The sequence below is a fragment of the Crinia signifera genome, chromosome 8 (genome assembly GCF_055691185.1).
Source record: "Crinia signifera chromosome 8, ASM5569118v1, whole genome shotgun sequence".
NCBI classification, from domain to species: Eukaryota; Metazoa; Chordata; class Amphibia; order Anura; family Myobatrachidae; genus Crinia; species Crinia signifera.
In genome coordinates, this window is record NC_139224.1 from 4,454,779 (window position 1) to 4,482,686 (window position 27,908).

Consider the following 27,908-nt stretch of genomic DNA (forward strand, 5'->3'; position numbering starts at 1 on the left):
AAGTGCGGGCTCACTGAATGAGCTTCTTATGCAAGTCTTGGACAAGGAACATCTTTCCCGGAGGAGGGGAAGGTGACAGTCTGGTAGAACCGAAAACTGCTGGATTAAGCAAAGTGTACTGCTCAGAAGTAGCGGACTCCTCATCCAAACACATGGAGCAAGAGTGCATCGGCCTTGCCATTCTGTCATCCTGGACAGTGATATAACGTGAAGTCGAATCTGGAAATGAATAGATCCCATCTAGCTAGCCAGGGCAAAGGACACCTTTTTAAAATACATTAGATTCTTACGATCGTTGTACATGGAAATTGGCAAGAGAGCTCTTTCCAACAGGTAGAACCTTTCTTCAATGGCAAGATGTTCTTTTCAGAGGCAGATTTAGACCTCGTGGGGCCCTAAGCAAGATACCAGTTCGGGCCCTCCTCACTTCAACAATCCCTAGAAGTAATTTTTTTTCTGCTGATTGCAGGCGGCATCGATAGAGAACCTTGACACGTGCACAGTCTACGGCATTGGTGCATAAATCTGAATCAGGCTCTAGGTCTTTTGGAAGTAGCCTAATCCCTGTGTCCTATTTTTTGTTATTTAAATATTTTTATTTTGCAATTGACGAATTATACAATTATACAAAGTCAAGAAGTACTGGAGCATTACAAAGAAAAATTGCATTGTATAATATATAGTATATATATATATAATATAATAAACATCTACAATATAATATTTTTTAATACAATACAATACAAGTAAACATAAAGGGGAGATAATGGGGAAGGGAGTGTTAGGTAGGGGTGAAGACAAGACAAGACTAAATCCTTAGTATTTAGGGTCTAATTATAATTATTAAATATTTATTATTATTAAATTATTTACTTATTATTTAAAATACATTTAAATTGAAATCTTAGGTTCTTGACAGTTGACGAATCGAAAACCATGCAGTTGACTCAAAAAGTTTATATATATATATATATATATATATCTTTGTGTATCTTCATCCAGACTATCAATATATTTTTCCCATATTTTTGCAAATTTCTGAATTCCCTGACTCTGATTCTGAGTAACCTGACTGCCCGCATACATGAAACCATTCTGTGTGTCCAAAACTTTTTTTTTTATCAAAGGAACACTGGAAGTGTGGGCGGGTGTATGTGATATCAGAATCTCACTGGCTTGTTGCGTAATGCTCCTCTGGGAACGTATTGAATGTATATATGGAGCCCTTAGGCTGCATTGTGAAAAATCTGGTTTGCCTTTGGGATCATTTCATCACATATATGAGAGCGCCGACCCAACTCCTTCACAGATGCATCATCCACGTCTACAGTAACGGGCTGGGTAACATTTGGTTGTCTTAAAATAGGTGCGGAACTAAAGAATTGCTTCAGGAGTTGAAATGCAGACATAGCTTCTGGAGGCCCTAATATGGGACCTGCTGCTTTACGGGTTATGGGGCCAGTAATGTGGAGAAGCCTTATATACATTTTGCAGTAGTAGTTAGCAAAGGAACTGTGGGCCTTATTCTGGTTCACTCTTTCTGACAAAATCCTTCCTAGATGGACAAAACCATGTGCACTGCAGGGGGGCAGATGTAACTTATGCAGAGAGAATTAGATTTGTGTGAGTTATTTTGTTTCTGTGTAGGGTAAATACTGGCTGCTTTATTTTTACACTGCAATATAGATCTTATTTTGAAGTAAAACCCCACCCAAATCTAATTCTCTCTGCACAAGTTACATCTGCCCCACCTGCAGTGCACATGGTTTTGTCCATCTAAGAAGGATTTTGTCAGAAAGAGTGAACTAGAATAAGGCCCCAAGAGAGGGTTTATCCCAAAATAACACAGCTTGTACTATTTATGTATTTATTTATTAACAGTTTCTTATATAGCGCAGCATATTCCGTTGCGCTTTACAAAGGGGACAGTGATACAACAAAACAGGGTATTTACAGACAGTCAAAATGTAGGAGGGCCCTGCTCGCAAGCTTACAATCTATAGGGAAATAGGCATTGATACATAAGGATAGATACTGTATTCTTTATTGCATCGATTCCACCAGAATGCAAGGTTCTATGACTGGTGAGAGTCTGTATTGGGGAAGGCCAATAAGGAGACTATTGCAATAATCAATGCGTGAGATGATGAGAGCATGGATTATAGTTTTTGCAGTGTCTTGTGTAAGGTAAGGGCGAATTTTAAATATGTTTTTTAGGTGCATGTGGCATGATTTTGAGACAGGGTCCATCTGGAGACCAGATACAGAAATGATTTACCCTAAAACATCAAACATATATTTCTTAAGTTTACAATAGAGGTGACTGCTATGAAGTTGCTGAAGAAACTCCTTAACTTGTTCAAGATGGGACTTCAGATCTTGGGATAAGATTATGATCCAAAAATAAAGAAGGTCTTGGAATATATTATGAACAAAGTGCTGGAAGACGGCGAGAGCATTACTGAGACCAAATGGCATAACTAGATATTTGTAGTGCCCTTCCCTGATATTAAAGGTTGTTTTCCATTTGTCTTTCTTGCAAACACAGATAAAATTATAGGCTCCACTCAAAGTCAACTTTGTGAGCCCTTTCAGGCTATGGAATGAATGCAATGAACTAGGAGTAGTTGGACAGCAAGGGGTCAGTCTTCTTCCACAGAGGGGACGCCCTATTAAGAGCCCGTCTTGTGGGTAGAGATGCAATGTAGTTCACACGTGTTTTAGCATTGGGGAAACTACAGAATACAAGGTGAAGTGCATATTACACTGCTACAGAAAGCCAAAACATAATTTAGGATTGCCATTAAATTCATTTGGTGCTGATAGTTGAAGCTTTGACGCGGGCATGACAGATGAAGAAGTGGACAACTCTGGAGGCAGAATTATTTGGATGGGCAGCAGATCCAGCTCCTGAAAGGTCTAATTAGAATTTATCTTAACGAGCAGATATCTCTTGAAGGCACTGTGCAAGCTGTCTTTCAGTTTCTCAAGACCCTTTAGGCCAGGGGTGGCCAAACCTGTCCTCAAGGTCTACCAACAGTTCATGTGGTGTTTCAGGCCACTGGTGGATCTATAGTAGGAATGACTGCAGCATGTTTGAAAATGTGACAGTTCAAAATGACTACAGCTGTGAACCAGCTAGGTGATTTGGAAAGTGTGGACTTTTGGTAGATCTCGAGGACCGGTTTGGCCACCTAATGTTTTGACTTCACTGTCATCAGCTGGCCAGAATATGGAAATCCAATGTTTCAAATATTTCCTGGCAGGAGAGTACTAATGTGTAGAACTGGCAGGAGAGGACTAATGTGATGAAACCACCCAAACGCCAAAGCAAATGTTTGCAGAAATTGCATAAATGCAACTCAATAACTGTTACAATTTAGAATTTGGTGGAAATTGATTCTTTTCTTAGGCCAAGATTTGTAGTTCCAATGGTCTGCAATTGTCAGCTGAATTCCAGAGATTTATTAAAGAAATATAATGAAACATTATACTTCAGCTCTTCACCATCAAACTACCATTGGCCTAGCCGAAAGATTCATACCAGCCTTTAAGAGAGCTACTGTATAAAGTCAAAGAGGAAAGAGCCTATGTTAATTCTGGCTTCAAGTTTGATAACTCTTTGGGCAATCAGTTGCCATGTTGTTCCAACAGAGTGAGCAAATATGAAGAAGGATATACACAATGGTTTTGTCAGGTTTATCGATGACCCACTGAAGATTACTCTGCTGCCTGGTCAGTGTTTCAGAGCAGGCAAATGGTAAGCAGGCAAGGCGACTTCCAACCTGGACCCTTAAAGTACTGTAAGATGTTCCGGTGGGAGACTTGTGGCAATGCCATGCGGATCAGATCATTGAGTTCAGTTGGTCAGTTGAGTCCAGCTTGGCTCCTAACCTTTCTGGCATGATGAATGTCACCTCCATTAAATAAATCTCTTGTGCTATAATGACATAATCTGGTCAAAGCTTTACTCTAACCAGCTTGGGACCCTGTGGACTGTCCTGGAGATTTAGATCCATCAATAGAGGTTCAATGACCTGAACCTAGCAAGTAGACACCAAAACCTCTACCAGAACCCCAATGTTTTCTACAATGTTCTCCAGACTACAGACTACACAATGCTCCACAAAGACTTGAGTTGAAGTTATAGCTAGCATTGTTGCTTTGTAATTTTGTTTTATTGAGTGTTTATCAATAATGGGAGGAGCGTGGTGTTTATAGAACTATGTTTTAGACTAATTGCGGAAGAATTCGTCAGAAATTTGTTACTTCCTAGTTAGTGTTGTGTATGTATCAGAAAGCTACAAAGTTGTTGTTATAGTTGTAAATGCTGTTCTTTAGTTAAGAAGCACACTGCGTTCTCTACAAACTGAGGGCCTTATTCTAGTTCACTCTCACTTTTATTCTAGTTCACTCTCACTTTCTTTAAAGTGAGATCTATATTGCAGTGTAAAAATAAAGCAGCCAGTATTTACCCTGCACAGAAACAAAATAACTCACCCAAATCTAATTCTCTCTGCACATGTTACATCTGCCCCCCTGCAGTGGACATGGTTTTGTCCAGCTAAGAAGGAATTTGCCTCTGAGAGTGAACTAGACTAAGGCCCTGAGTGTGGTGTCATCTCTAGAAACATCCTCTCATGGATGTACCAATCTCCTCTTCGCCTAGAATCTGGAATAGTTCAGGTGCTGAGAACTTTTGCCGACAGTCCCACCTCAATCCAGGTGACGTGGAATCTTATACCAGAAGCTACAGGCTATCGGCTGGAGTGGATACGAGTTACAGGTAACCGTGCCACTGCAGTGTGAGAGGAGCAGAAGCTCCTGAGCACCGTGGATGTGCCCTAACTGTTTGAATGTCCTCAGGTAGTGCAAAATCTCCCCAGGTGGTGAGACTACCCCCAACCACCAATAAGTATGACATCACCCGTCTGCGTCCTGGAACGGAGTATCGTATCACTCTATTCACTCTCTATGATGGCAGGGAGGTGGCTACCCCAGCAAGCACCTCTCAGACAGGTGAGAGGAGCAGTGATATTATTAATATATGTATATTTTGGGGGGTTTCACACAATCCTTGCTCAAAGCCCATGTTGTTCCTCTGCTCTGGACTCATTCCCAGGATCCTTTAGACTTTCTGTCACTGTCCACACCTTCACACAAGCCCTTAAGGCTCACCTTGCCATGTTTAGCCCTCCTCATAACTCACTGCCCAGTTCCTCTGACCACCCATCTACTCTCTCTCTCCTAGATCATCCTCCCTCTTCGTCTGACCATACAATAGAACCACCAGCTTGCGGTTCTGATTGTGTCACGATTTCCCTGGCATTCCCGGACTCACAATTTGACCCACAATGTGCCATTGGTGCATCGTACGATCCACCTGCTGCATACGATTGATCATCTCATGATCGATCGTATGCATCACAGTGTCCGGGAAAATGGCAGTAAAATGACGCGGGTCGCACCATCCATCAAATGACAGATCGTATGTGCAATAACCCACTCACTATCTGCACCCAATCATGACTGATCATACGTGCAGCATGTATGATCTGAGGATCGACCTCTCGACACCCGGGACTTTGCATTGCACCATGATGTGCACAACCCGTCAAAATGATGCGTTAGGACTGATATTGTTGTGATGTATGGCCAGCTTAAGACTGTAAGCTCTTAAGCTGGCCATACATGATGCAGATCATATGCAGGTCGTATGATCGGTCAAAAGAGCGATCGTATGTGCTATAAAACACATACAATCTGCTTACGACCACAAGCCATCACGACTGATGGTACAGCACGTATGATCAGTTGGGCGACCTCTCGACCCGCGGGACCACGCATCGCACCGAAATGCCTCATGGTGTGCACACAATCAATCGCTTGACCCGTCAAAATCGTGCGTTCGGGACTAATAGCGTTCTGATGTATGGCCAGCTTTATGGACAAGGCCCTTGGCCATTTATCCCAGCACTATCTCCGACTCCGACACCGGTGTATCTGTCTCCCTTTTCATCATGACTCTAATATTGTCTGCCCACTTGGGGGTAATACAGGCTCATTGGGGGTGATTCAGGTAGCATCTCTTGGTGATGTGGGTCTCCAGAATGGAATATAGTAGGCAGTAACATCGTTAGTTGTTCCTCGTACTCCTTAGGGGTACAGTAATAGGTGGATTTGTATGCAGCTGAACATCATGGGATCTTCAGGTGCACATCGCATGGCACAGTGTTGCATCCTCCACCGGCTGCGCTTTCCTACTGCATGCAGGAAATATGAGGGGCAATACCGCTGGGGATCTATTGATCTCTTGCCACTGGAGAATGGGAGGTTATTGTGCAACGGTGGCCTATAGTGAGTGAATTCTAGACATACATAGATTTTATTTTCCCGAATAAATAATTGAATTCATCTTAAAAACAGTTTTTAACTTCATTTAAGAAAATGGAAAATTGTTATCGGCTTTTTGTCATCATTGCTTGCTGGTTCAAGTCTGGTGAGCCGCTCTACCCTCTTCTTCTTCCCTCTCCCCCTTCTCCCTGCCTTTGTCTGTATCGCTGTCTATACTTATCCTATGGATTTATGTCGCATCGTCATCATCATAATAATTATAATATATGGCAGTTCCTGCATTTGACAATAATTGAGAGGTTCTGTGATAGAGGGTGATGGAATATGATTTTATTTTCCTTTTATGTTCTGCCACTAACAATTGTGCTTCTGTAATTGTGTTATATATTGTTCTTCCTGAGACAGAAGGTCCCGTCGGTTTGATCACAAACCTGCGGCTCGTAGAGACAACAGGCACAAGGCTGCGATTTGCATGGACCGGATTGGTGGGTGCGACAGAGTACAGGGTTCTGATTCGCAGTTCTGATGGTAAGGACATTCCCCACTGTAAGCATTACATCACTACAGGAGAGATTTATCAAAGCCTTGAAAAGTGGAGAGAGAGTGAGAAAGTACCAAATAACCAGCTCCTAACTGTCATTTTTAAAACTGATTTGCTGATACTTTTTCTCCACCCCCTTCTCCCCTCTCCAATGGGGCCTACGTACGTAGCGATTTAGGGGCATTTTCTAAGCAATAGACAATTCCTCTACATTGCTCTGTGTGTAGGGGCAATAGCGATAGTGTTGTGCAGCCTCGCTCGCTGATATCGCCCAGTGATTAATATCCAGCATGCTGGATAATAATTGGTCAGGGCCGGAGAACACTGGCCCTGGCAGATAGCTCAGCACACAGCGCTGGCACATCACTGCGTGCTGAGCGATCGATCATCGCTGAGAACGCTCAGCAAATCCCTATATGTGTGTGTAGGCCCATAAAGGCTTAAATAGACCCCGTTATCTCTGTTTTTTTTTCTCTAAAGCTTTGATAAATCTGATAGGCCAATATCTGCACCAAAATATATGGAAATCATTTCCTTTACACTATTAAATCCACACAGGAACCTTAGACAGAACGAGTCTGGTGCCGGGCAACCAAAACACATTTGAAATTGACGACCTTCAAGAAAATATCGTTTACACTATCCAGATATCAGCTCTGATTGGCAGAAGAGAAGGATCGCCCGTTACCATCACTGTCCGGACTGGTAATTTGTAAAACAAAATAATAAAAATGTCATATTAATGAAGAATGTCATATTATAATAATGAAGAATGTTCTAATTTAGGGAGTCTTGAACAACATTAGGCGTCCCAATTCCAGCAGGGCAGTCCTGCTATTTGAACACTGTCCCACAGTCCCGCTGTCCTACATGCAGGGAAGGGGGGGGGGGGGGGGAATGTTGAGGGGGAGCCAGTGATCACCTCGGCTCTGTTGGAGGCTGCCCAACTGCTCAGGGAGTGCTGGGCACACCCTTAAAATGATGACGGCTGGGGTCGTTTCCTGAGGTCGTGCCTTCCCACCTAATGCTCCGCCCCCCCAATTCACACAGAGGCTTGGACAGCCATTAGAGACCGTGTATCTCATCCTCTAATAGAGTAACGATGTGGACTTTGACTATCTAGAACCTTACATTACATAAGGGGTTGGCCCTTTCTGTAGGGGCGGGGCATAGGCAGACTGCCCCACCAGAGTCTGCCCCGCCCAGTCTGCCTATGCCCCATTGGTCTGTGCATACTAGCAATGTATTTTGCTCCATGAGATAACAAAGAGTGGGTGCCCTGTAACAAAAAGCTAAGGCGAGACTAAATTAACAAGCCCTGGCCACCCTAATGTGTTTTATTTTGTAGGTGCTTGTGACATTACATCGGCTCATGTTTGTTTGACTATTGATCTCTGTAGAAAGAGGAAGATGACATCATGGAGCAGAATGATGTCATGACAGTGGTTATGTCACCTGTACCTTACTGTTTTGCAAATAGATGAACAAAGCGAAATGCAGTGATCTTAGTCACATGCACTCTTCTGTCTGACTTACACTGTTTATTGTTAGTTGGAGCGAGTGATCCTGTGCCTCAAGTAACCAACCTGCGTAGTACAAGCCTTAGGGGGAACACCATACGCGTGGAGTGGAGCTCCGTCCAGAGAGCTACCGGATATAGGATCACCTGGAGACGCCGAGATGGTTCGTAACGTTATCATTGCTCATAGCTAGTAAAGGGGCATCGTTGTCATGGATGAGAACTAGACCCCATTACATATTATTGCTCACTGGCTCATATTGTGGCTATATGGGGTGCGCTTCCATACTTATCTATGCAGAAACGTTTTTCCAGGATAGCCACTCGGTTAAGCACAATTGTCTACTGTCCCAGAACATCTGAGTCCCTAAATATATATATATACAAGTATACTAACAGCTGACTTTGTTGTGGCTAGAACCACTTCTGTTTCTTGACTTTTCCCATCATGCACTGGGTTCACATATACCTGGAGGGGGGAATATATAAATATGTGGTGAATGAAGCAAGCCCGCAAGGGTACAATCCAGCTTAAATAAAAGAAAATAACCTACTCCTACGTAAATAAAAAAAGTTGTGAGGGCATTTAACAACTTCCACCATCACCTAACGTCACATCCTGGTCAAGAAACAGAAGTGGATCTAGACACAACCTTACATAAATGCTGTCTTTGCTTTTGCAGGAGCGGAAGAATCCCGGTTGGTAACCAGGGACGAGACGTCTGTGGATATCCCAGACTTGGTGCCAGGAACGGCCTATTCCATCTCTGTCACAGCTCTGATTGGCACAAGGGAAAGTGAACCAGTATCTGTCACTGGTCAGACAGGTATGCAGAGGGAAATATAGGCTATGATTGTATAAGCTACTGTACAGCTCAGGGTTGCCTAATCGCCAGGAATGGTAGGGAGGCACACAAAAATCGGGTCCCCCTCCTGGCCCCCGGGAAAGGTGGGCAACCCTCCTGGATACCGGCAGGCCGCCCCCCGGATCTGCCCTGCGGCAGTGTTAATTACCCGCAATTCACGGCTTTTCAGGGGGAGGGGCTAAAAATGCAGATCACGTCATTTAGCCCCGTCCCCTCCTCGAAGACCCGCGAATTGCGGGTTTTGTAGTACGGGGCGGGGCTTGATGACGTCTACATCAGGCCCTGCCCCCGAAGTGCTGCTGACAGTCTCCTCTCCGGAAGACTTTAAAAATAGGCAACCCTGGTATAGAAGCTAAACCAAAGGCAGACACTCTAGGCAATCATGGATATTAAAGAGGGAGGGGTTTGAGTGTGGCCTCTTTTAATAATGTGCTGGTAGTTTCCCCATTAAGGCTGCCAGCTTAGTTTTAATTTTAACAGCCAATAGTAGTGAAGAGGGAGGAGTTTTGTAACGGTATGCGGATAGAAAAAGTAGCAAGTTTTCATCTCTGGCCGGCCGCGCACATGTGTACTATGGGCTGTATGCATGCGCAGTGTATCAATAATTGCCTGCCGTGTGATCAGGACTGAATTACCCCCAGACACTTGTTTCTGTGTGGGGGTGTTTGGTCTGTTCTGTAGAGCTGCCACCATTAACTTGCGGTTAAGTACAGGTCATATTTAAAGGGTACCATGGAATTACACCTCTGGTGAGTCTATTAGTCTTTCCTACCAGTAGGTGGCGCTGTATCACAAATTTGCCTCAAATATAAGCAAAAAAAGAGAAATAAGGTACCATCCAATCAGCTTCTAGCTGCCGTGTTACAGGCTGTGCTTGGAAAATGATAGGATCTGATTGGTTGATAATTTATCTCTCTTCACTTTATCACTCTACAAAGCTTAGTACATCTGTCCCATAGTGTCTTACTGTATTTTTGCATCAAAATGAGACAATTTGCAGAATTGAGAGTCCATCTTTGCAACAATTGCAGATGTGCCGACTTTACTTGCAAGTTCTGCGCCTCTTTCCTGTGATCTGGATGGTTTGCATTTGCATGTGTGCCTTTAGTGTACTCGGTCTACGCTTGCGCACCTCTCCAGTAACCACGACCAAATATACAGATTACTGGGTGCTTGATTATTGGGTGAAAGTACAGTATTTGTGGCATGACATCGTTGCAAGGTGGGCGTGGTCAGAGTTGAATGGCGGAATGTCCAATCTGTCATATAAATGATAAATCCCTGCCCGTCTGTATGTACAATGGCATCTCGTTTCTTTCTCTTACAGATCAGCAGGAAGTCGGCGCCGTCACGAGTGTGCAGATCATTCAGAGCTCAAATAATATTGTAAGAGTGACGTGGGTGGGTGTGCAGGGTGCCACGTCCTACAGAGTTTCCTGGAGCCCTTTGGAAGGTACAAAAATATTTACACTTTACATCACGCTAGACTGGTTGATGTCCAGGATTTTGTGGGCCCCATAGCAACATTTTGAAGGGTCCCCCTGCCCCAATTCTTCTAGAGAGACAGCTCTCCGCAACAGTTGTTCACTAATTTTATGCCCCATAATCAGGACTTGATTTATCACTAGGCAACCTAGGCACTCGCCTAGGGCCCGACGGGCCCAATAGCCAAGTGATTGGGTCCCCTGAGAACTGGCCTTGATCAGTGACCTGCAGCTGCAGACTAGAAAACATTGTATCCTGCACTACAGCCTGCCTGCCATAAGTCGCCCGAGGCCCCGCCCAGGTGTGGGCACAGTGGAAACCCAGAGAGTAATTGCACCTCCTCCGCCAGTCACGTTGTTGATTCTGCTCCACCACAGCCGCAGGCATATCAGCATGTGAATGCTCCCTGGACAGGTGGCTCTGCTGACCTCTGACCCTCGGGCACTGCCTCTGAATCACTATAGTGCCTCCAATTCATATTGTGCCTCATTATTATAGTGCCCCACTTCATATTGTGCCCCATTGCAGTGCCCTAGTTCATATTATACCACACTTTAGTGCCTCCAATGTTCCGGGATTTGCGTATATGGATCTGCGAGTGAATAGCGATCTGCAATATACACTAGGGTGACCAACTCATCCCTTTAATCCGGGACACATATTAATTACACAGGTTCTGTGGCTGGCTTTCACCTGGTTTTAAACTGCCACACCTCAAGACTCCATTTCACCTGGTTTTAAACTGCCACAGAACCTGTGTAATTAATATGTGTCCCGGATTAAAGGGATGAGTTGGTCACCCTAATATACACTTATGTCCTCCTACACCTAGCACCAATACACAGTGCAGTGCAACTGAGCCGCCTGGACCGGTGCAGCTCTGCTAGCGTCAAGCAGCTTTTTTCCTGCAAAATGCGCCTCAGTCACAACGTGATATGACTGGGACGCACCCGGATACTGCCTGATTTATTTAATATGTGACAGATTTTTAGGTTAAACAGCAACTGCAGCCACACGGGATGAGGAGACATCTGTAACATACGTGACCAAAATGAAAAACAGCTCAGGGGTAACCTTCATCTGCTCTCTCTGTAGGTGGTCTAGAGCAATCCAGAGAGGTGCCGGGAAACACCAATTTATTAGAACTGGTAAACCTAGAGGCTGGAAAGCAGTACACGGTGAAGGTTACGGCGCTGGTGGGCAATCGCCAGGGTAATCCTGTCAGTGTGAGCGTTAAAACACGTAAGTACCTAAATACTTTGGCCGATATTTAATAGTCTACGAGGTGCAGTTTCCTATTTATTGCGCAGAATCCTAAGGGATTGTATCAATGTATCAAACTTCAAAAGTGGACAGTTGGAAACGTCCCCCAGAGCAACCAATCAGCTTCTACCTATCATCTTAGAGAATATTCTTGATAAATGATAGATAGAAGCTGATTGGTTCCTCACTTGTCCTCTTTATCACCTGTTTAGCACCAGACATTGTAATGTCGTTCAGACATCAGCCCCATGTAGGTGGAAATAAGTTAAAAGAAACAAATTCATTAGCCTTCCTTGTGGATTAAAAACTACCTATGCAGATTGCAATGATATTTAGGTCAGCAGTGTGAATCTGCAAGCTGAGATGTTGCTAGGGGCAACCAATCAGAATCTACTCCTAATTTATTCAGTACCTGCTAAAAGATAATAGATAGAATGTGATTGGTGGCAAAATCCCATCTGAAATAGAATTCCCATCTTAGCAAATGTATCCCGCTGTGTCCAAGAGAAGGATAATTATGATAAGGGGCGTAATGTAAGCCCAGGACTTCTCTTCGTTTGTGGGGAAGGTAGGTGTGTGTCATAAGTGGTCCAGCCACCAGTAGAGCATGCAGCCCACGGAATCACTAATAACAAGTGATGTCACTGAGCCAGGAGACCTTGTGATGTCACTAGTTCCTAGAGATTTCATTGGCTGAATATCGCTGTTGGCCACAAAATGATCATTAAAAAAGTAGAAACCATAACTCCGATAACCGCTAAACCGGCTATTTATGTCTTCTGCCTGATTCAGCGGACTTCTCAGTCGTAGAGGCCGTGACAGATTTCCGCGTGACGGACATTAACCGACAGCGGGTGAGACTGACCTGGTCTGCTGTCACTGGGAGTACGGGATACCGGATCTACTGGAGACGGGCTGATGGTGAGTTTCCCACATTGAGTTCTATTAATTGGTTCCTACTGCTCTAAACGCACCGATTCACCGCAACTAGACAGGTCTTGGGAACAACACGTAAATCTTCTATAACCCTGTGAGTGACAACATTGCTGTGAGCGATCCTCAAAATATCCGCGAAAAATTCCAGCGCCGCTCACAGCGACTGTTCTTATAGTCCAAATACAAATACAGCCAAAGCCAATTAATAGGAGTTTAGATAAATATTGCACCCAAATAAGAACAGGGGCTGTGAGCGACGCTGGTATTTTAAGCGGATATTTTAAGGATCGCTAACATCAACGTTGGCACGAAACGGGTTAAATAATAAAATAATAATTCACAATTAATGAAAAATTGCGAAATATTTTTTTATCTCTGAGGCCTGGATGTGTTATTGTACAGAGTCAGTATAACGCTCTCTACTGCTTGGTTCTAGATTACAGGTGGCGCTCCAGACCCGGAACATCCTGGAACTCTCGCATAGCGGCAGCTAATTAAAGTCCCTATTTTTAATCTTTCACGTAAACTGTCTCTGATTTCTCCCTTGTAAAGGTGGATCCGAAACAAGCCGCCTGGTGTCTGGAGACATCAGATTCTATGACATAGAGAACCTGCAAGCCGGCGGCCGCTATCAGTTCCGCGCGGCCGCTCTGTTCGGAGACCGGGAGAGTGAAGCTGTGACAATATTCGCTAACACTGGTAAGTCTATTTTATCATCTGTTTATTTAATGGTCTCGGACTGGGGCATAATGAGGGGGGGTACCATGCTGAGGGGTATGGCCAGTCTCCAGAGTGCGTATGACCAGCTGTCACAGAGGCTTGGCTACCCATCAGAGCAGGTATGTCCAAACTATGGCCCTCCAGCTGTTGTGCAACTACAAGTCCCATCATGCCTTGCCACAGGTTTGCTATTAGGGAATGCTATAATTACGGCAAGGCATGCTGGGATGTGTAGTGTACTACAGCGGGAGAGCCACAGTTTGGCCATGCTTGCATTAGAGTCCCAGTGGGCTATGGGCGCACTTTCAGCGCCATCCAAAAAAGTTTTTGTTTAACTTTTTTGATATATTTTTCCTAATGCACAAAGGAGTGAGATATGGACGACGTAAATGAGGGGACTTCATCTAGTTATATAGTTTTTCTCATTCTGAGCCACAGCAAAATTAATTGGGGTCATAAAACAAAAAGCCCCTAATGTTTCCTGTATCGACTTTTTGACCCTTTCGTGTTAACCATATATGGTCAACCTATTGATTGTCACCCCAGTGTTGCCTACTTTTAAAGTCTCCTTTCCAGGAGAAGCCCCAGGAGGAGACTGTCAGCAGCACTTCGGGGGGTGGGGCCTGATGTAGACGTCATCAAGCTAAATAAAGTGGTTAGCATCTTTGGCCCTGGCCCCTCCCCCCCGAGAAGCCGTCAATCACGGGAAATTAACGCTACCGCGGGGAGGGGGGGTTGCTGGTATCTGGGAGGGTTGCCCACCTTTCCGGGGGGCCGTGAGGGGGACCCGATTTTCAGGAGCTTCCCGGCCATTCCGGGAGGGTAGTCAGCCCTGTGTCAACCTAAGTATGACCGACCAAACTGATCCGCATCTGTGTATGATGGCACTGTGGGGGTCTGAATAAGGCCCTGTTTTCTCGTGTAATCTCTGATACTACTTCCAGAATATCTGCAATTATTGACCTTTTTTATTTGCACAGCCTGTGGGACCGGCAGGACCGACATTGTGTTCCTGGTCCACACGACACAGGACAACAAATATAACGAGGAGGCCCTGAAACGATTCCTCTTAAAGCTGGTGTCCTCAGTGGGACAGCTCGGAACAGATGCCACCCAGGTATTTTGGGAATACACATTTTAGAACTAGTATATGAGAAAATAAAAGACTTAAAATAACGTTTGTATATTGTAATTCTGGATATATTGAGAGGAAAGTCTGCAATCTTGGAAAATTCTAACTTTCATCTGAGTTTCATTACTCAAAAACAATAACTTCAGGAAATACAGGTGTTAGTAGGACTCTCTTGTAAAAGTTCATAAACTACACTGAATAGAATAGCACCATCTAGAGGATTTTCTAAGTTACTACAAGTGTGCTGCTTCCCAGGATCTTTTGCTGTGGTTGACGAGTGCTCTTAAGCTTTGGCTACAGATGGTTGTAATTGTGAATTTTGTTTTCTGATAAGGTGGCAGTGGGCGCTTACAGCTTCCGGACACGTCCTTCAGTCTTATTGAACCGTTCCAGTGATTTAAGAACAGTTGAGCAACAAATTAGAGGCATCCCATTCACGGATCCCAGTGGAACGAACATTGGTACCTTACCCCTATTGCCTTCTCCCTAACAGGCTATAGTTTTTAAGGCAGGAATAAAGTTTATGTTTGGATTAATATATTGGAATGGAGATCATTTCTAATTATATTTAGTTATAGAACTGAAGAAGCTTGGGGATGGGATGTGGAGAAGGAGAATGAACACACAAATAGGGGGGGGGGGTGAACAATCAGAGAGGAAAAGGAGTGGAGGGTAAGGGACAGTCAAAGAAACAAGGGGAGAAAAAGGTGGCAGAGGAAAGATGGGGAGACATTGAGAGGCACCCCAGGTGATAAGGCCGAAAGAGAGAGACAGGAGGGAGATAAGTGGGAATGAGAGATGGGGAAAGACAAAAATATAGGGAGCCAGGGAAAGAGGGGGACAGAGAGGCAGGGAAAAGGTATAAGGGGCAGATGAGGGAAAGATGGAGGGAGATGGGGTAAGATATAGCTAAAGACATGAAGATACTGGAGGATAGATGGGCACACAAGATACAAAGGTGACACTCACAATGTGCATTAAACAATGCAGGAATTAGGGGACAGTAAGAAGAAATGGTTGCAGGATTGATGGGGGAAGGGCAATGGGTACCAATTCTATCGGACTCCAGAAAGACAGATATCAGGGGGTGGGGTACCTGTGCATTGATGGTGACCAACAAGTTTGACCTCAGTAAATGACCTATTGGTCTTCAGCCAACTTCTACCAGACTGTGTGACGTCTAAGTATCTACTTGCTATGTCCAATTGTAGGCGCGGCCATAGACTTTGCAAAGTCCTATCTATTGTCTCCGGCCTATGGAAGGAGGCAGAATGTTCCTGGTGTGGTGGTCCTTCTGTCCGATGGGCCTTCATCCGATGACGCGCTACAGGCAGCCACCTCCATCAAGACCGCAGGTACGTCATTCTCTACAGCACATTGCTAATATATTCTAAGATCATGTCCATCGCCTATAGTCTAATTGGATGGTTTATTAACGTTGGCAGGGCTGCCATTAGAAATCGGGCGGCTCAACCCGGGTACACTCTAGTACAGTACTCCAGTACTGGAGTCCCAGCCAACCCCCCCCCCCCCCCTCTTCCCCTGATGGCGGCCCTGAATGTTTCTATTAGCCCGGGATCAGGTGATGGGATAATGCCAATATTGACAATTTCACCCACTGCCCTCAGGTATTCGAGTTCTGGCCGTTGGGATGAATGGCGCAGAGCAGGAGCAGCTGCGTAGGATTGTCACTGGCCAGAGCCCACGGAACGTCTTCTTCACCCAGGACACGGGGAACCTTGACAGCCTCGTGGATCCCCTAACAGAGGCTATATGCTCCGTCAGCCAAGCTGAAGTAAGAGACTGCCACTATTTAGTAACATGTAATAAAAATAGGGACATAAGGAGCAGGACATTCCCTCCTCCATCTCATTTGTGTTTAATCCTAGAGGAAATTCCCTGTCTTCTCCAGGCTGTGGGAGAGTTCAGTTAGGCTGCGAGGGGAGGGTCAGGCTACAGGAGGGCTCGGTTAGGATGTGGAAGGACTCGGTTAGGATGCGCAGGGCTTGGTTAGGATGCAAGTGGGCTCGGTTAGGATGTGAGTGGGCTCGGTTAGGATGTGAGTGGGCTCGGTTAGGATGCGGGAGGGCTCGGTTAGGATGCGGGAGGGCTCGGTTAGGATGCGGGAGGGCTCGGTTAGGATGCGGGAGGGCTCGGTTAGGATGCGGTAGGGCTCGGTTAGGATGCGAGTGGGCTCGGTTAGGATGTGGAAGGGCTCGGTTAGGATGCGAGTGGGCTCGGTTAGGATACGAGTGGGCTCGGTTAGGATGCGGGAGGGCTCGGTTAGGATGCGCGTGGGCTCGGTTAGGATGCGGGAGGGCTCGGTTAGGATGCGAGTGGGCTCGGTTTGGATGCGGGAGGGCTCGATTAGGATGCGAGTGGGCTCGGTTAGGATGCGGGAGGGCTCGGTTAGGATGAGGGAGGGCTCGGTTAGGATGCGAGTGGGCTCGGTTAGGATGCGGGAGGGCTCGGTTAGGATGCGGGAGGGCTCGGTTAGGATGTGGGAGGGCTAGGTTAGGATGCGGGAGGGCTCGGATAGGATGCGGGGGGGCTCGGTTAGGATGTGGGAGGGCTCGGTTAGGATGAGGGAGGGCTTGGATAGGGTGCGAGTGGGCTCGGTTAGGATGCGAGTGGGGTCGGTTAGGATGCGGGAGGGCTCGGTTAGGATGCGGGAGGGCTCGGTTAGGATGCGGGAGGGCTCGGTTAGGATGCGGGAGGGCTCGGTTAGGATGCGAGTGGGCTCGGTTAGGATGCGGGAGGGCTCAGGTTAGGATGCGGGAGGGCTCGGTTAGGATGCGAGTGGGCTCGGTTAGGATGCGGGAGGGCTCGGTTAGGATGCGAGAGGGCTCGGTTATGTGGGAGGGCTCGGTTATGTGGGAGGGCTCGGATAGGATGCGGGAGGGCTTGGTTAGGATGAGGGAGGGCTCGGTTAGGATGCGTGTGGGCTCGGTTAGGATGCGAGTGGGCTCAGTTAGGATGCGAGTGGGCTCGGTTAGGATGCGGGAGGGCTCGGTTAGGATGCGGGAGGGCTCGGTTAGGATGCGGGAGGGCTCGGTTAGGATGAGGGAGGGCTCGGTTAGGATGCGAGTGGGCTCGGTTAGGATGCGAGTGGGCTCGGTTAGGATGCAAGTGGGCTCGGTTAGGATGCGGGAGGGCTCGGTTAGGATGCGGGAGGGCTCGGTTAGGATGTGGGAGGGCTAGGTTAGGATGCGGGAGGGCTCGTATAGGATGCGGGGGGGCTCGGTTAGGATGTGGGAGGGCTCGGTTAGGATGGGGGAGGGCTCGGTTAGGATGCGGGAGGGCTCGGTTAGGATGCGGGAGGGCTCGGTTAGGATGCGAGTGGGCTCGGTTAGGATGCGGGAGGGCTCGGTTAGGATGTGGGAGGGCTCGGTTAGGATGCGGGAGGGCTCGGTTAGGATGCGAGTGGGCTCGGTTAGGATGCGGGAGGGCTCGGTTAGGATGTGGGAGGGCTCGGTTAGGATGCGAGTGGGCTCGGTTAGGATGTGGGAGGGCTCGGTTAGGATGCGAGTGGGCTCGGTTAGGATGCGGGAGGGCTCGGTTAGGATGTGGGAGGGCTCGGTTAGGATGCGAGTGGGCTCGGTTAGGATGCGAGAGGGCTCGGTTATGTGGGAGGGCTCGGTTATGTGGGAGGGCTCGGATAGGATGCGGGAGGGCTTGGTTAGGATGAGGGAGGGCTCGGTTAGGATGCGTGTGGGCTCGGTTAGGATGCGAGTGGGCTCAGTTAGGATGCGAGTGGGCTCGGTTAGGATGCGGGAGGGCTCGGTTAGGATGCGGGAGGGCTCGGTTAGGATGCGGGAGGGCTCGGTTAGGATGAGGGAGGGCTCGGTTAGGATGCGAGTGGGCTCGGTTAGGATGCGAGTGGGCTCGGTTAGGATGCAAGTGGGCTCGGTTAGGATGCGGGAGGGCTCGGTTAGGATGCGGGAGGGCTCGGTTAGGATGTGGGAGGGCTAGGTTAGGATGCGGGAGGGCTCGTATAGGATGCGGGGGGGCTCGGTTAGGATGTGGGAGGGCTCGGTTAGGATGGGGGAGGGCTCGGTTAGGATGCGGGAGGGCTCGGTTAGGATGCGGGAGGGCTCGGTTAGGATGCGAGTGGGCTCGGTTAGGATGCGGGAGGGCTCGGTTAGGATGTGGGAGGGCTCGGTTAGGATGCGGGAGGGCTCGGTTAGGATGCGAGTGGGCTCGGTTAGGATGCGGGAGGGCTCGGTTAGGATGTGGGAGGGCTCGGTTAGGATGCGAGTGGGCTCGGTTAGGATGTGGGAGGGCTCGGTTAGGATGCGAGTGGGCTCGTTTAGGATGCGGGAGGGCTCGGTTAGGATGTGGGAGGGCTCGGTTAGGATGCGAGTGGGCTCGGTTAGGATGAGGGAGGGCTCGGTTAGGATGCGAGTGGGCTCGGTTAGGATGCGGGAGGGCTCGGTTAGGATGCGGGAGGGCTCGGTTAGGATGTGGGAGGGCTCGGTTAGGATGCGAGTGGGCTCGGTTAGGATGTGGGAGGGCTCGGTTAGGATGCGAGTGGGCTCGGTTAGGATGCGGGAGGGCTCGGTTAGGATGTGGGAGGGCTCGGTTAGGATGCGAGTGGGCTCGGTTAGGATGCGGGAGGGCTCGGTTAGGATGCGAGAGGGCTCGGTTATGTGGGAGGGCTCGGTTATGTGGGAGGGCTCGGATAGGATGCGGGAGGGCTTGGTTAGGATGAGGGAGGGCTCGATTAGGATGCGTGTGGGGGGTCGGTTAGGATGCGAGTGGGCTCGGTTAGGATGCGGGAGGGCTTGGTTAGGATGCGGGAGGGCTTGGTTAGGATGCGGGAGGGCTCGGTTAGGATGTGGGAGGGCTAGGTTAGGATGCGGGAGGGCTCGGTTAGGATGCGGGAGGGCTCAGTTAGGATGCGGGAGGGCTCGGTTAGGATGCGGGAGGGCTTGGTTAGGATGCGGGATGGCTTGGTTAGGATGTGTGAGGGCTACAGGAGGGCTCGGTTAGGATGCGGGAGGGCTCGGTTAGGATGTGGGAGGGCTAGGTTAGGATGCGGGAGGGCTCGGTTAGGATGTGGGAGGGCTCGGTTATGATGAGGGAGGGCTCGGTTAGGATGCGTGTGGGCTCGGTTAGGATGCGGGAGGGCTCGGTTAGGATGCGGGAGGGCTCGGTTAGGATGTGGGAGGGCTCGGTTAGGATGTGGGAGGGCTAGGTTAGGATGCGGGAGGGCTCGGTTAGGATGTGGGAGGGCTCGGTTAGGATGCGGGAGGGCTTGGTTAGGATGCAAGTGGGCTCGGTTAGGATGTGGGAGGGCTAGGTTAGGATGCGGGAGGGCTCGGTTAGGATGTGGGAGGGCTCGGTTAGGATGCGGGAGGGCTCGGTTAGGATGCGGGAGGGCTTGGTTAGTATGTGAGTGTGCTTGGATAGGGTGCGGGAGGGCTCGGTTAGGATGCGGGAGGGCTTGGATAGGGTGCAGGAGGGCTTGGTTAGGATGCGAGTGGGCTCGGTTAGGATGCGGGAGGGCTTGGTTAGGATGCGAGTGGGCTCGGTTAGGATGCGGGAGGGCTTGGTTAGAATGCGGGAGGGCTCGGTTAGGATGTGGGAGGGCTAGGTTAGGATGCGAGTGGGCTCGGTTAGGATGTGGGAGGGCTAGGTTAGGATGCGGGAGGGCTCGGTTAGGATGTGGGAGGGCTCGGTTAGGATGCGGGAGGGCTCGGTTAGGATGCGGGAGGGCTTGGTTAGTATGCGAGTGTGCTTGGATAGGGTGCGGGAGGGCCTCGGTTAGGATGCGGGAGGGCTTGGATAGGGTGCAGGAGGGCTTGGTTAGGATGCGAGTGGGCTCGGTTAGGACGCGGGAGGGCTTGGTTAGGATGCGAGTGGGCTCGGTTAGGATGCGGGAGAGCTTGGTTAGGATGCGAGTGTGCTTGGATAGGGTGCGGGAGGGCTCGGTTAGAATGCGGGAGGGCTCGGTTAGGATGTGGGAGGGCTAGGTTAGGATGCGGGAGGGCTCGGTTAGGATGCGAGTGGGCTCGGTTAGGATGCGAGTGGGCTCGGTTAGGATGCGGGAGGGCTCGGTTAGGATGTGGGAGGGCTCGGTTAGGATGCGAGTGGGCTCGGTTAGGATGCGGGAGGGCTCGGTTAGGATGCGAGAGGGCTCGGTTATGTGGGAGGGCTCGGTTATGTGGGAGGGCTCGGATAGGATGCGGGAGGGCTTGGTTAGGATGAGGGAGGGCTCGATTAGGATGCGTGTGGGGGGTCGGTTAGGATGCGAGTGGGCTCGGTTAGGATGCGGGAGGGCTTGGTTAGGATGCGGGAGGGCTTGGTTAGGATGCGGGAGGGCTCGGTTAGGATGTGGGAGGGCTAGGTTAGGATGCGGGAGGGCTCGGTTAGGATGCGGGAGGGCTCAGTTAGGATGCGGGAGGGCTCGGTTAGGATGCAGGAGGGCTTGGTTAGGATGCGGGATGGCTTGGTTAGGATGTGTGAGGGCTACAGGAGGGCTCGGTTAGGATGCGGGAGGGCTCGGTTAGGATGTGGGAGGGCTAGGTTAGGATGCGGGAGGGCTCGGTTAGGATGTGGGAGGGCTCGGTTATGATGAGGGAGGGCTCGGTTAGGATGCGTGTGGGCTCGGTTAGGATGCGGGAGGGCTCGGTTAGGATGCGGGAGGGCTCGGTTAGGATGTGGGAGGGCTCGGTTAGGATGTGGGAGGGCTAGGTTAGGATGCGGGAGGGCTCGGTTAGGATGTGGGAGGGCTCGGTTAGGATGCGGGAGGGCTTGGTTAGGATGCAAGTGGGCTCGGTTAGGATGTGGGAGGGCTAGGTTAGGATGCGGGAGGGCTCGGTTAGGATGTGGGAGGGCTCGGTTAGGATGCGGGAGGGCTCGGTTAGGATGCGGGAGGGCTTGGTTAGTATGTGAGTGTGCTTGGATAGGGTGCGGGAGGGCTCGGTTAGGATGCGGGAGGGCTTGGATAGGGTGCAGGAGGGCTTGGTTAGGATGCGAGTGGGCTCGGTTAGGATGCGGGAGGGCTTGGTTAGGATGCGAGTGGGCTCGGTTAGGATGCGGGAGGGCTTGGTTAGAATGCGGGAGGGCTCGGTTAGGATGTGGGAGGGCTAGGTTAGGATGCGAGTGGGCTCGGTTAGGATGTGGGAGGGCTAGGTTAGGATGCGGGAGGGCTCGGTTAGGATGTGGGAGGGCTCGGTTAGGATGCGGGAGGGCTCGGTTAGGATGCGGGAGGGCTTGGTTAGTATGCGAGTGTGCTTGGATAGGGTGCGGGAGGGCCTCGGTTAGGATGCGGGAGGGCTTGGATAGGGTGCAGGAGGGCTTGGTTAGGATGCGAGTGGGCTCGGTTAGGACGCGGGAGGGCTTGGTTAGGATGCGAGTGGGCTCGGTTAGGATGCGGGAGAGCTTGGTTAGGATGCGAGTGTGCTTGGATAGGGTGCGGGAGGGCTCGGTTAGAATGCGGGAGGGCTCGGTTAGGATGTGGGAGGGCTAGGTTAGGATGCGGGAGGGCTCGGTTAGAATGCGGGAGGGCTCGGTTAGGATGTGGGAGGGCTAGGTTAGGATGCGGGAGGGCTCGGTTAGGATGCGAGTGGGCTCGGTTAGGATGCGAGTGGGCTCGGTTAGGATGCGGGAGGGCTCGGTTAGGATGTGGGAGGGCTCGGTTAGGATGCGAGTGGGCTCGGTTAGGATGCGGGAGGGCTCGGTTAGGATGCGAGAGGGCTCGGTTATGTGGGAGGGCTCGGTTATGTGGGAGGGCTCGGATAGGATGCGGGAGGGCTTGGTTAGGATGAGGGAGGGCTCGATTAGGATGCGTGTGGGGGGTCGGTTAGGATGCGAGTGGGCTCGGTTAGGATGCGGGAGGGCTTGGTTAGGATGCGGGAGGGCTTGGTTAGGATGCGGGAGGGCTCGGTTAGGATGTGGGAGGGCTAGGTTAGGATGCGGGAGGGCTCGGTTAGGATGCGGGAGGGCTCAGTTAGGATGCGGGAGGGCTCGGTTAGGATGCAGGAGGGCTTGGTTAGGATGCGGGATGGCTTGGTTAGGATGTGTGAGGGCTACAGGAGGGCTCGGTTAGGATGCGGGAGGGCTCGGTTAGGATGTGGGAGGGCTAGGTTAGGATGCGGGAGGGCTCGGTTAGGATGTGGGAGGGCTCGGTTATGATGAGGGAGGGCTCGGTTAGGATGCGTGTGGGCTCGGTTAGGATGCGGGAGGGCTCGGTTAGGATGCGGGAGGGCTCGGTTAGGATGTGGGAGGGCTCGGTTAGGATGTGGGAGGGCTAGGTTAGGATGCGGGAGGGCTCGGTTAGGATGTGGGAGGGCTCGGTTAGGATGCGGGAGGGCTTGGTTAGGATGCAAGTGGGCTCGGTTAGGATGTGGGAGGGCTAGGTTAGGATGCGGGAGGGCTCGGTTAGGATGTGGGAGGGCTCGGTTAGGATGCGGGAGGGCTCGGTTAGGATGCGGGAGGGCTTGGTTAGTATGTGAGTGTGCTTGGATAGGGTGCGGGAGGGCTCGGTTAGGATGCGGGAGGGCTTGGATAGGGTGCAGGAGGGCTTGGTTAGGATGCGAGTGGGCTCGGTTAGGATGCGGGAGGGCTTGGTTAGGATGCGAGTGGGCTCGGTTAGGATGCGGGAGGGCTTGGTTAGAATGCGGGAGGGCTCGGTTAGGATGTGGGAGGGCTAGGTTAGGATGCGAGTGGGCTCGGTTAGGATGTGGGAGGGCTAGGTTAGGATGCGGGAGGGCTCGGTTAGGATGTGGGAGGGCTCGGTTAGGATGCGGGAGGGCTCGGTTAGGATGCGGGAGGGCTTGGTTAGTATGCGAGTGTGCTTGGATAGGGTGCGGGAGGGCCTCGGTTAGGATGCGGGAGGGCTTGGATAGGGTGCAGGAGGGCTTGGTTAGGATGCGAGTGGGCTCGGTTAGGACGCGGGAGGGCTTGGTTAGGATGCGAGTGGGCTCGGTTAGGATGCGGGAGAGCTTGGTTAGGATGCGAGTGTGCTTGGATAGGGTGCGGGAGGGCTCGGTTAGAATGCGGGAGGGCTCGGTTAGGATGTGGGAGGGCTAGGTTAGGATGCGGGAGGGCTCGGTTAGGATGCGAGTGGGCTCGGTTAGGATGCGAGTGGGCTCGGTTAGGATGCAGGAGGGCTTGGTTAGGATGCGAGTGGGCTTGGATAGGGTGCGGGAGGGCTATCAGCTCCTAACTGTGAAGTTACAGACTTGGTTTGAAAAATGACAGGTGGGAGCTGATTGGCTGGTAATAAAAACACTTCACCGAGCTTAATAAATCCACCCCACAGTGTGCAGCGGCGATATGAGCAGTTCTGCAGTCACATTTGAGGACACTATAAACAGGTGCTCATTGTGTCCTTTATTTAAACTGTTGTAGTGTGTACACACAATCCAGGCTGATGGAGATTCCTTCTGATCTGCATCGGTAGCTGCTATTGACCAGATTCCCGGGTAACTGGATCTTATAGCACAATGGGTCACTACTGATTCACAGGCGTTCTCTGCTGTATTTGGGTCAAACATTTACAATGAGCGTTTTCAAGTGACAACCACAATGTGAATATTGTTTTTGCCATATAAAACCACAAAGACTTCAGTATAGTTTGTGTTTCTTGCTGTTAATAAACGTTATGCTTTATGTATTATTCATCATACCTGTAAAACAAAAAGTGTGAAATTCGTTGCACTATAAATGCAAGGATTGGCCTGGGTTCTGCACCCTCCTACCAAGTGGAGGAAGTCATCCCTCTCACACCCAGTTCTATTGACCCCTATACATCATTAATGTCACCATTCAGGAGTTGTGTAGTATTGTATGACTCTATAAGGCATTGTAATGTTGTATAATTTATTCTTATTTTGCTTTGTTTAGGAGCCGTGTACCGTACAGTGCCCGCAGGTAAGACTCACACAGCAGTGATGCCAGCTGGGCAAAATTGTCCTTATGGTAGAAATACATCAACTTCCGGAGCTAAATACTAATGTACATCATTATATTCCCCTATCAGCAAAAACTGCAGCAGAACCCAATGTCTACGTTCTGCATTGTACATTGGCCCAAAACCATTATACACGGATTCTTGGGGCCCCAATATAATGGCACACTGACACCTGGAATCCCAGAACAATGACACACTGACACCTGGAATCCCAGAACAATGACACACTGACACCCGGAATCCCAGGACAATGACACATTGATACCCACAATCCCAGAACACTGACACCCGGAATCCCAGAACAATGGCACACTGACACCGGGAATCCCAGAACAATGACACACTGACACCCAGAATCCCAGAATAATGACACACTGACACCAGAAATCCCAGGACAATGATACACTGACACCGGAAATCCCAGGACAATGATACACTGACACCTGGAATCCCAGGACAATGAATCCCAGAACAATGACACACTGACACCTGGAATCCCAGAACAATGACACACTGACACCTGGAATCCCAGAACAATGACACACTGACACCCGGAATCCCAGGACAATGACACATTGATACCCACAATCCCAGAACACTGACACCCGGAATCCCAGAACAATGGCACACTGACATCTGGAATCCCAGAACAATGGCACACTGACACCAGAAATCCCAGAACAATGACACACTGACACCGGAAATCCCAGGACAATGATACACTGACACCGGGAATCCCAAAACAATGGCACACTGACACCTGGAATCCCAGAACAATGACACACTGACACCTGGAATCCCAGGACAATGGCACACTGACACCCGGAATCCCGGAACAATGACATGCTTACACCGGGAATCCCAGAACAATGACACACTGACACCGGGAATCCCAGAACAATGGCACGCTGACATCTGGAATTCCAGGACAATGACACACTGACACCTGGAATCCCAGAACAATGACACACTGACACCGGAAATCCCAGAACAATGACACACTGACACCGGAAATCCCAGAACAATGACACACTGACACCGGAAATCCCAGGACAATGACACACTGACACCTGGAATCCCAGAACAATGACACACTGACACCTGGAATCCCAGGACAATGACACACCGACACCTGGAATCCCAGAACAATGACACACTGACACCTGGAATCCCAGAACAATGACACACCGACACCTGGAATCCCAGAACAATGGCACACTGACACCGGGAATCCCAGAACAATGGCACACTGACACCCGGAATCCCAGAACAATGACACACTGACACCGGGAATCCCTTAACAATGGCATGCTTACCCCGGGAATCCCAGAACAATGGCACACTGACACCGGGAATCCCAGAACAATGACACACTGACACCCGGAATCCCAGGACAATGACAGATTGATACCCAGAATCCCAGAACAATGACACACTGACACTGGGAATCCCAGAACATGGACACACTGACACCGGGAATCCCAAAACAATGGCACGCTTACACCGGGAATCCCAAAACAATGGCACGCTTACACCGGGAATCCCAGGACAATGACACATTGATACCCAGAATCCCAAAACAATGGCACACTGACACCCGGAATCCCAGGACAATGACAAATTGATACCCAGAATCCCAAAACAATGGCACGCTGACATCTGGAATCCCAGAACAATGGCACGCTTACATCAGGAATCCCAGAACAATGGCACGCTTACATCTGGAATCCCAGAACAATCACACGCTGACACCGGGAATCCCAGAACAATGGCACACTGACAACTGTAATCCCAGGACAATGACACACTGACACCTTGAATCCCAGGACAATGACACACTGACACCTGGAATCCCAGAACAATGACACACTGACACCCGGAACCCCAGGACAATGGCACACTGACACCTGGAATCCCAGAACAATGACACACTGACACCTGGAATCCCAGGACAATGACACACTGACACCTGGAATCCCAGGACAATGGCACACCGACACCCGGAATCCCAGAAAAATGACACACCGACACCTGGAATCCCAGAACAATGACACACCGACACCTGGAATCCCAGAACAATGACACACTGACACCTGGAATCCCAGGACAATGACACACTGACACCTGGAATCCCAGAACAATGACACACTGACACCTGGAATCCCAGGACAATGACACACTGACACCCGGAATCCCAGGACAATGGCACGCTGACACCCGGAACCCCAGGACAATGACACGCTGACACCTGGAATCCCAGAACAATGACACACTGACACCTGGAATCCCAGAACAATGACACACTGACACCTGGAATCCCAGAACAATGACACACTGACACCTGGAATCCCAGAACAATGACACACTGACACCTGGAATCCCAGAACAATGACCCACTGACACCCGGAATCCCAGGACAATGACCCACTGACACCCGGAATCCCAGGACAATGACACACTGACACCCGGAATCCCAGGACAATGACACACTGACACCCGGAATCCCAGAACAATGACACACTGACACCTGGAATCCCAGGACAATGACACGCTGACATCTGAAATCCCAGAACAATGACACGCTGACACCGGGAATCCCAGAACAATGGCACACTGACAACTGGAATCCCAGGACAATGACACACTGACACCCGGAATCCCAGAACAAGGACACACTGACACCCGGAATCCCAGAACAATGACACACCGACACCTGGAATCCCAGAACAATGACACACTGACACCTGGAATCCCAGAACAATGACACACTGACACCTGGAATCCCAGGACAATGACACACTGACACCTGGAATCCCAGAACAATGACACACTGACACCTGGAATCCCAGGACAATGACACACTGACACCCGGAATCCCAGGACAATGGCACACTGACACCCGGAATCCCAGAACAATGACACACTGACACCGGGAATCCCTTAACAATGGCATGCTTACCCCGGGAATCCCAGAACAATGGCACACTGACACCGGGAATCCCAGAACAATGACACACTGACACCCGGAATCCCAGGACAATGACACATTGATACCCAGAATCCCAGAACAATGACACACTGACACTGGGAATCCCAGAACATGGACACACTGACACCGGGAATCCCAAAACAATGACACACCGACACCTGGAATCCCAGAACAATGACACACT

The 27,908-nt window shown here is 49.8% G+C and overlaps 1 protein-coding gene across 1 annotated transcript in view; it reads left to right on the forward strand.

Moving 5' to 3' along the window:
- Nucleotides 1–27,908, forward strand: part of COL7A1 (collagen type VII alpha 1 chain) — a 171,378-nt gene that overhangs the window by 70,941 nt on the left and 72,529 nt on the right. The window contains exons 13-27 of the mRNA XM_083155611.1: nucleotides 4,670–4,786; nucleotides 4,867–5,019; nucleotides 6,760–6,882; nucleotides 7,454–7,600; nucleotides 8,447–8,578; nucleotides 9,098–9,241; nucleotides 10,608–10,733; nucleotides 11,861–12,007; nucleotides 12,821–12,949; nucleotides 13,517–13,663; nucleotides 14,665–14,801; nucleotides 15,151–15,277; nucleotides 16,028–16,171; nucleotides 16,445–16,611; nucleotides 24,669–24,695. Coding sequence (XP_083011737.1) covers nucleotides 4,670–4,786; nucleotides 4,867–5,019; nucleotides 6,760–6,882; nucleotides 7,454–7,600; nucleotides 8,447–8,578; nucleotides 9,098–9,241; nucleotides 10,608–10,733; nucleotides 11,861–12,007; nucleotides 12,821–12,949; nucleotides 13,517–13,663; nucleotides 14,665–14,801; nucleotides 15,151–15,277; nucleotides 16,028–16,171; nucleotides 16,445–16,611; nucleotides 24,669–24,695 — 1,967 coding nt within the window. The remainder of the gene's footprint in view (nucleotides 1–4,669; nucleotides 4,787–4,866; nucleotides 5,020–6,759; nucleotides 6,883–7,453; nucleotides 7,601–8,446; nucleotides 8,579–9,097; nucleotides 9,242–10,607; nucleotides 10,734–11,860; nucleotides 12,008–12,820; nucleotides 12,950–13,516; nucleotides 13,664–14,664; nucleotides 14,802–15,150; nucleotides 15,278–16,027; nucleotides 16,172–16,444; nucleotides 16,612–24,668; nucleotides 24,696–27,908) is intronic.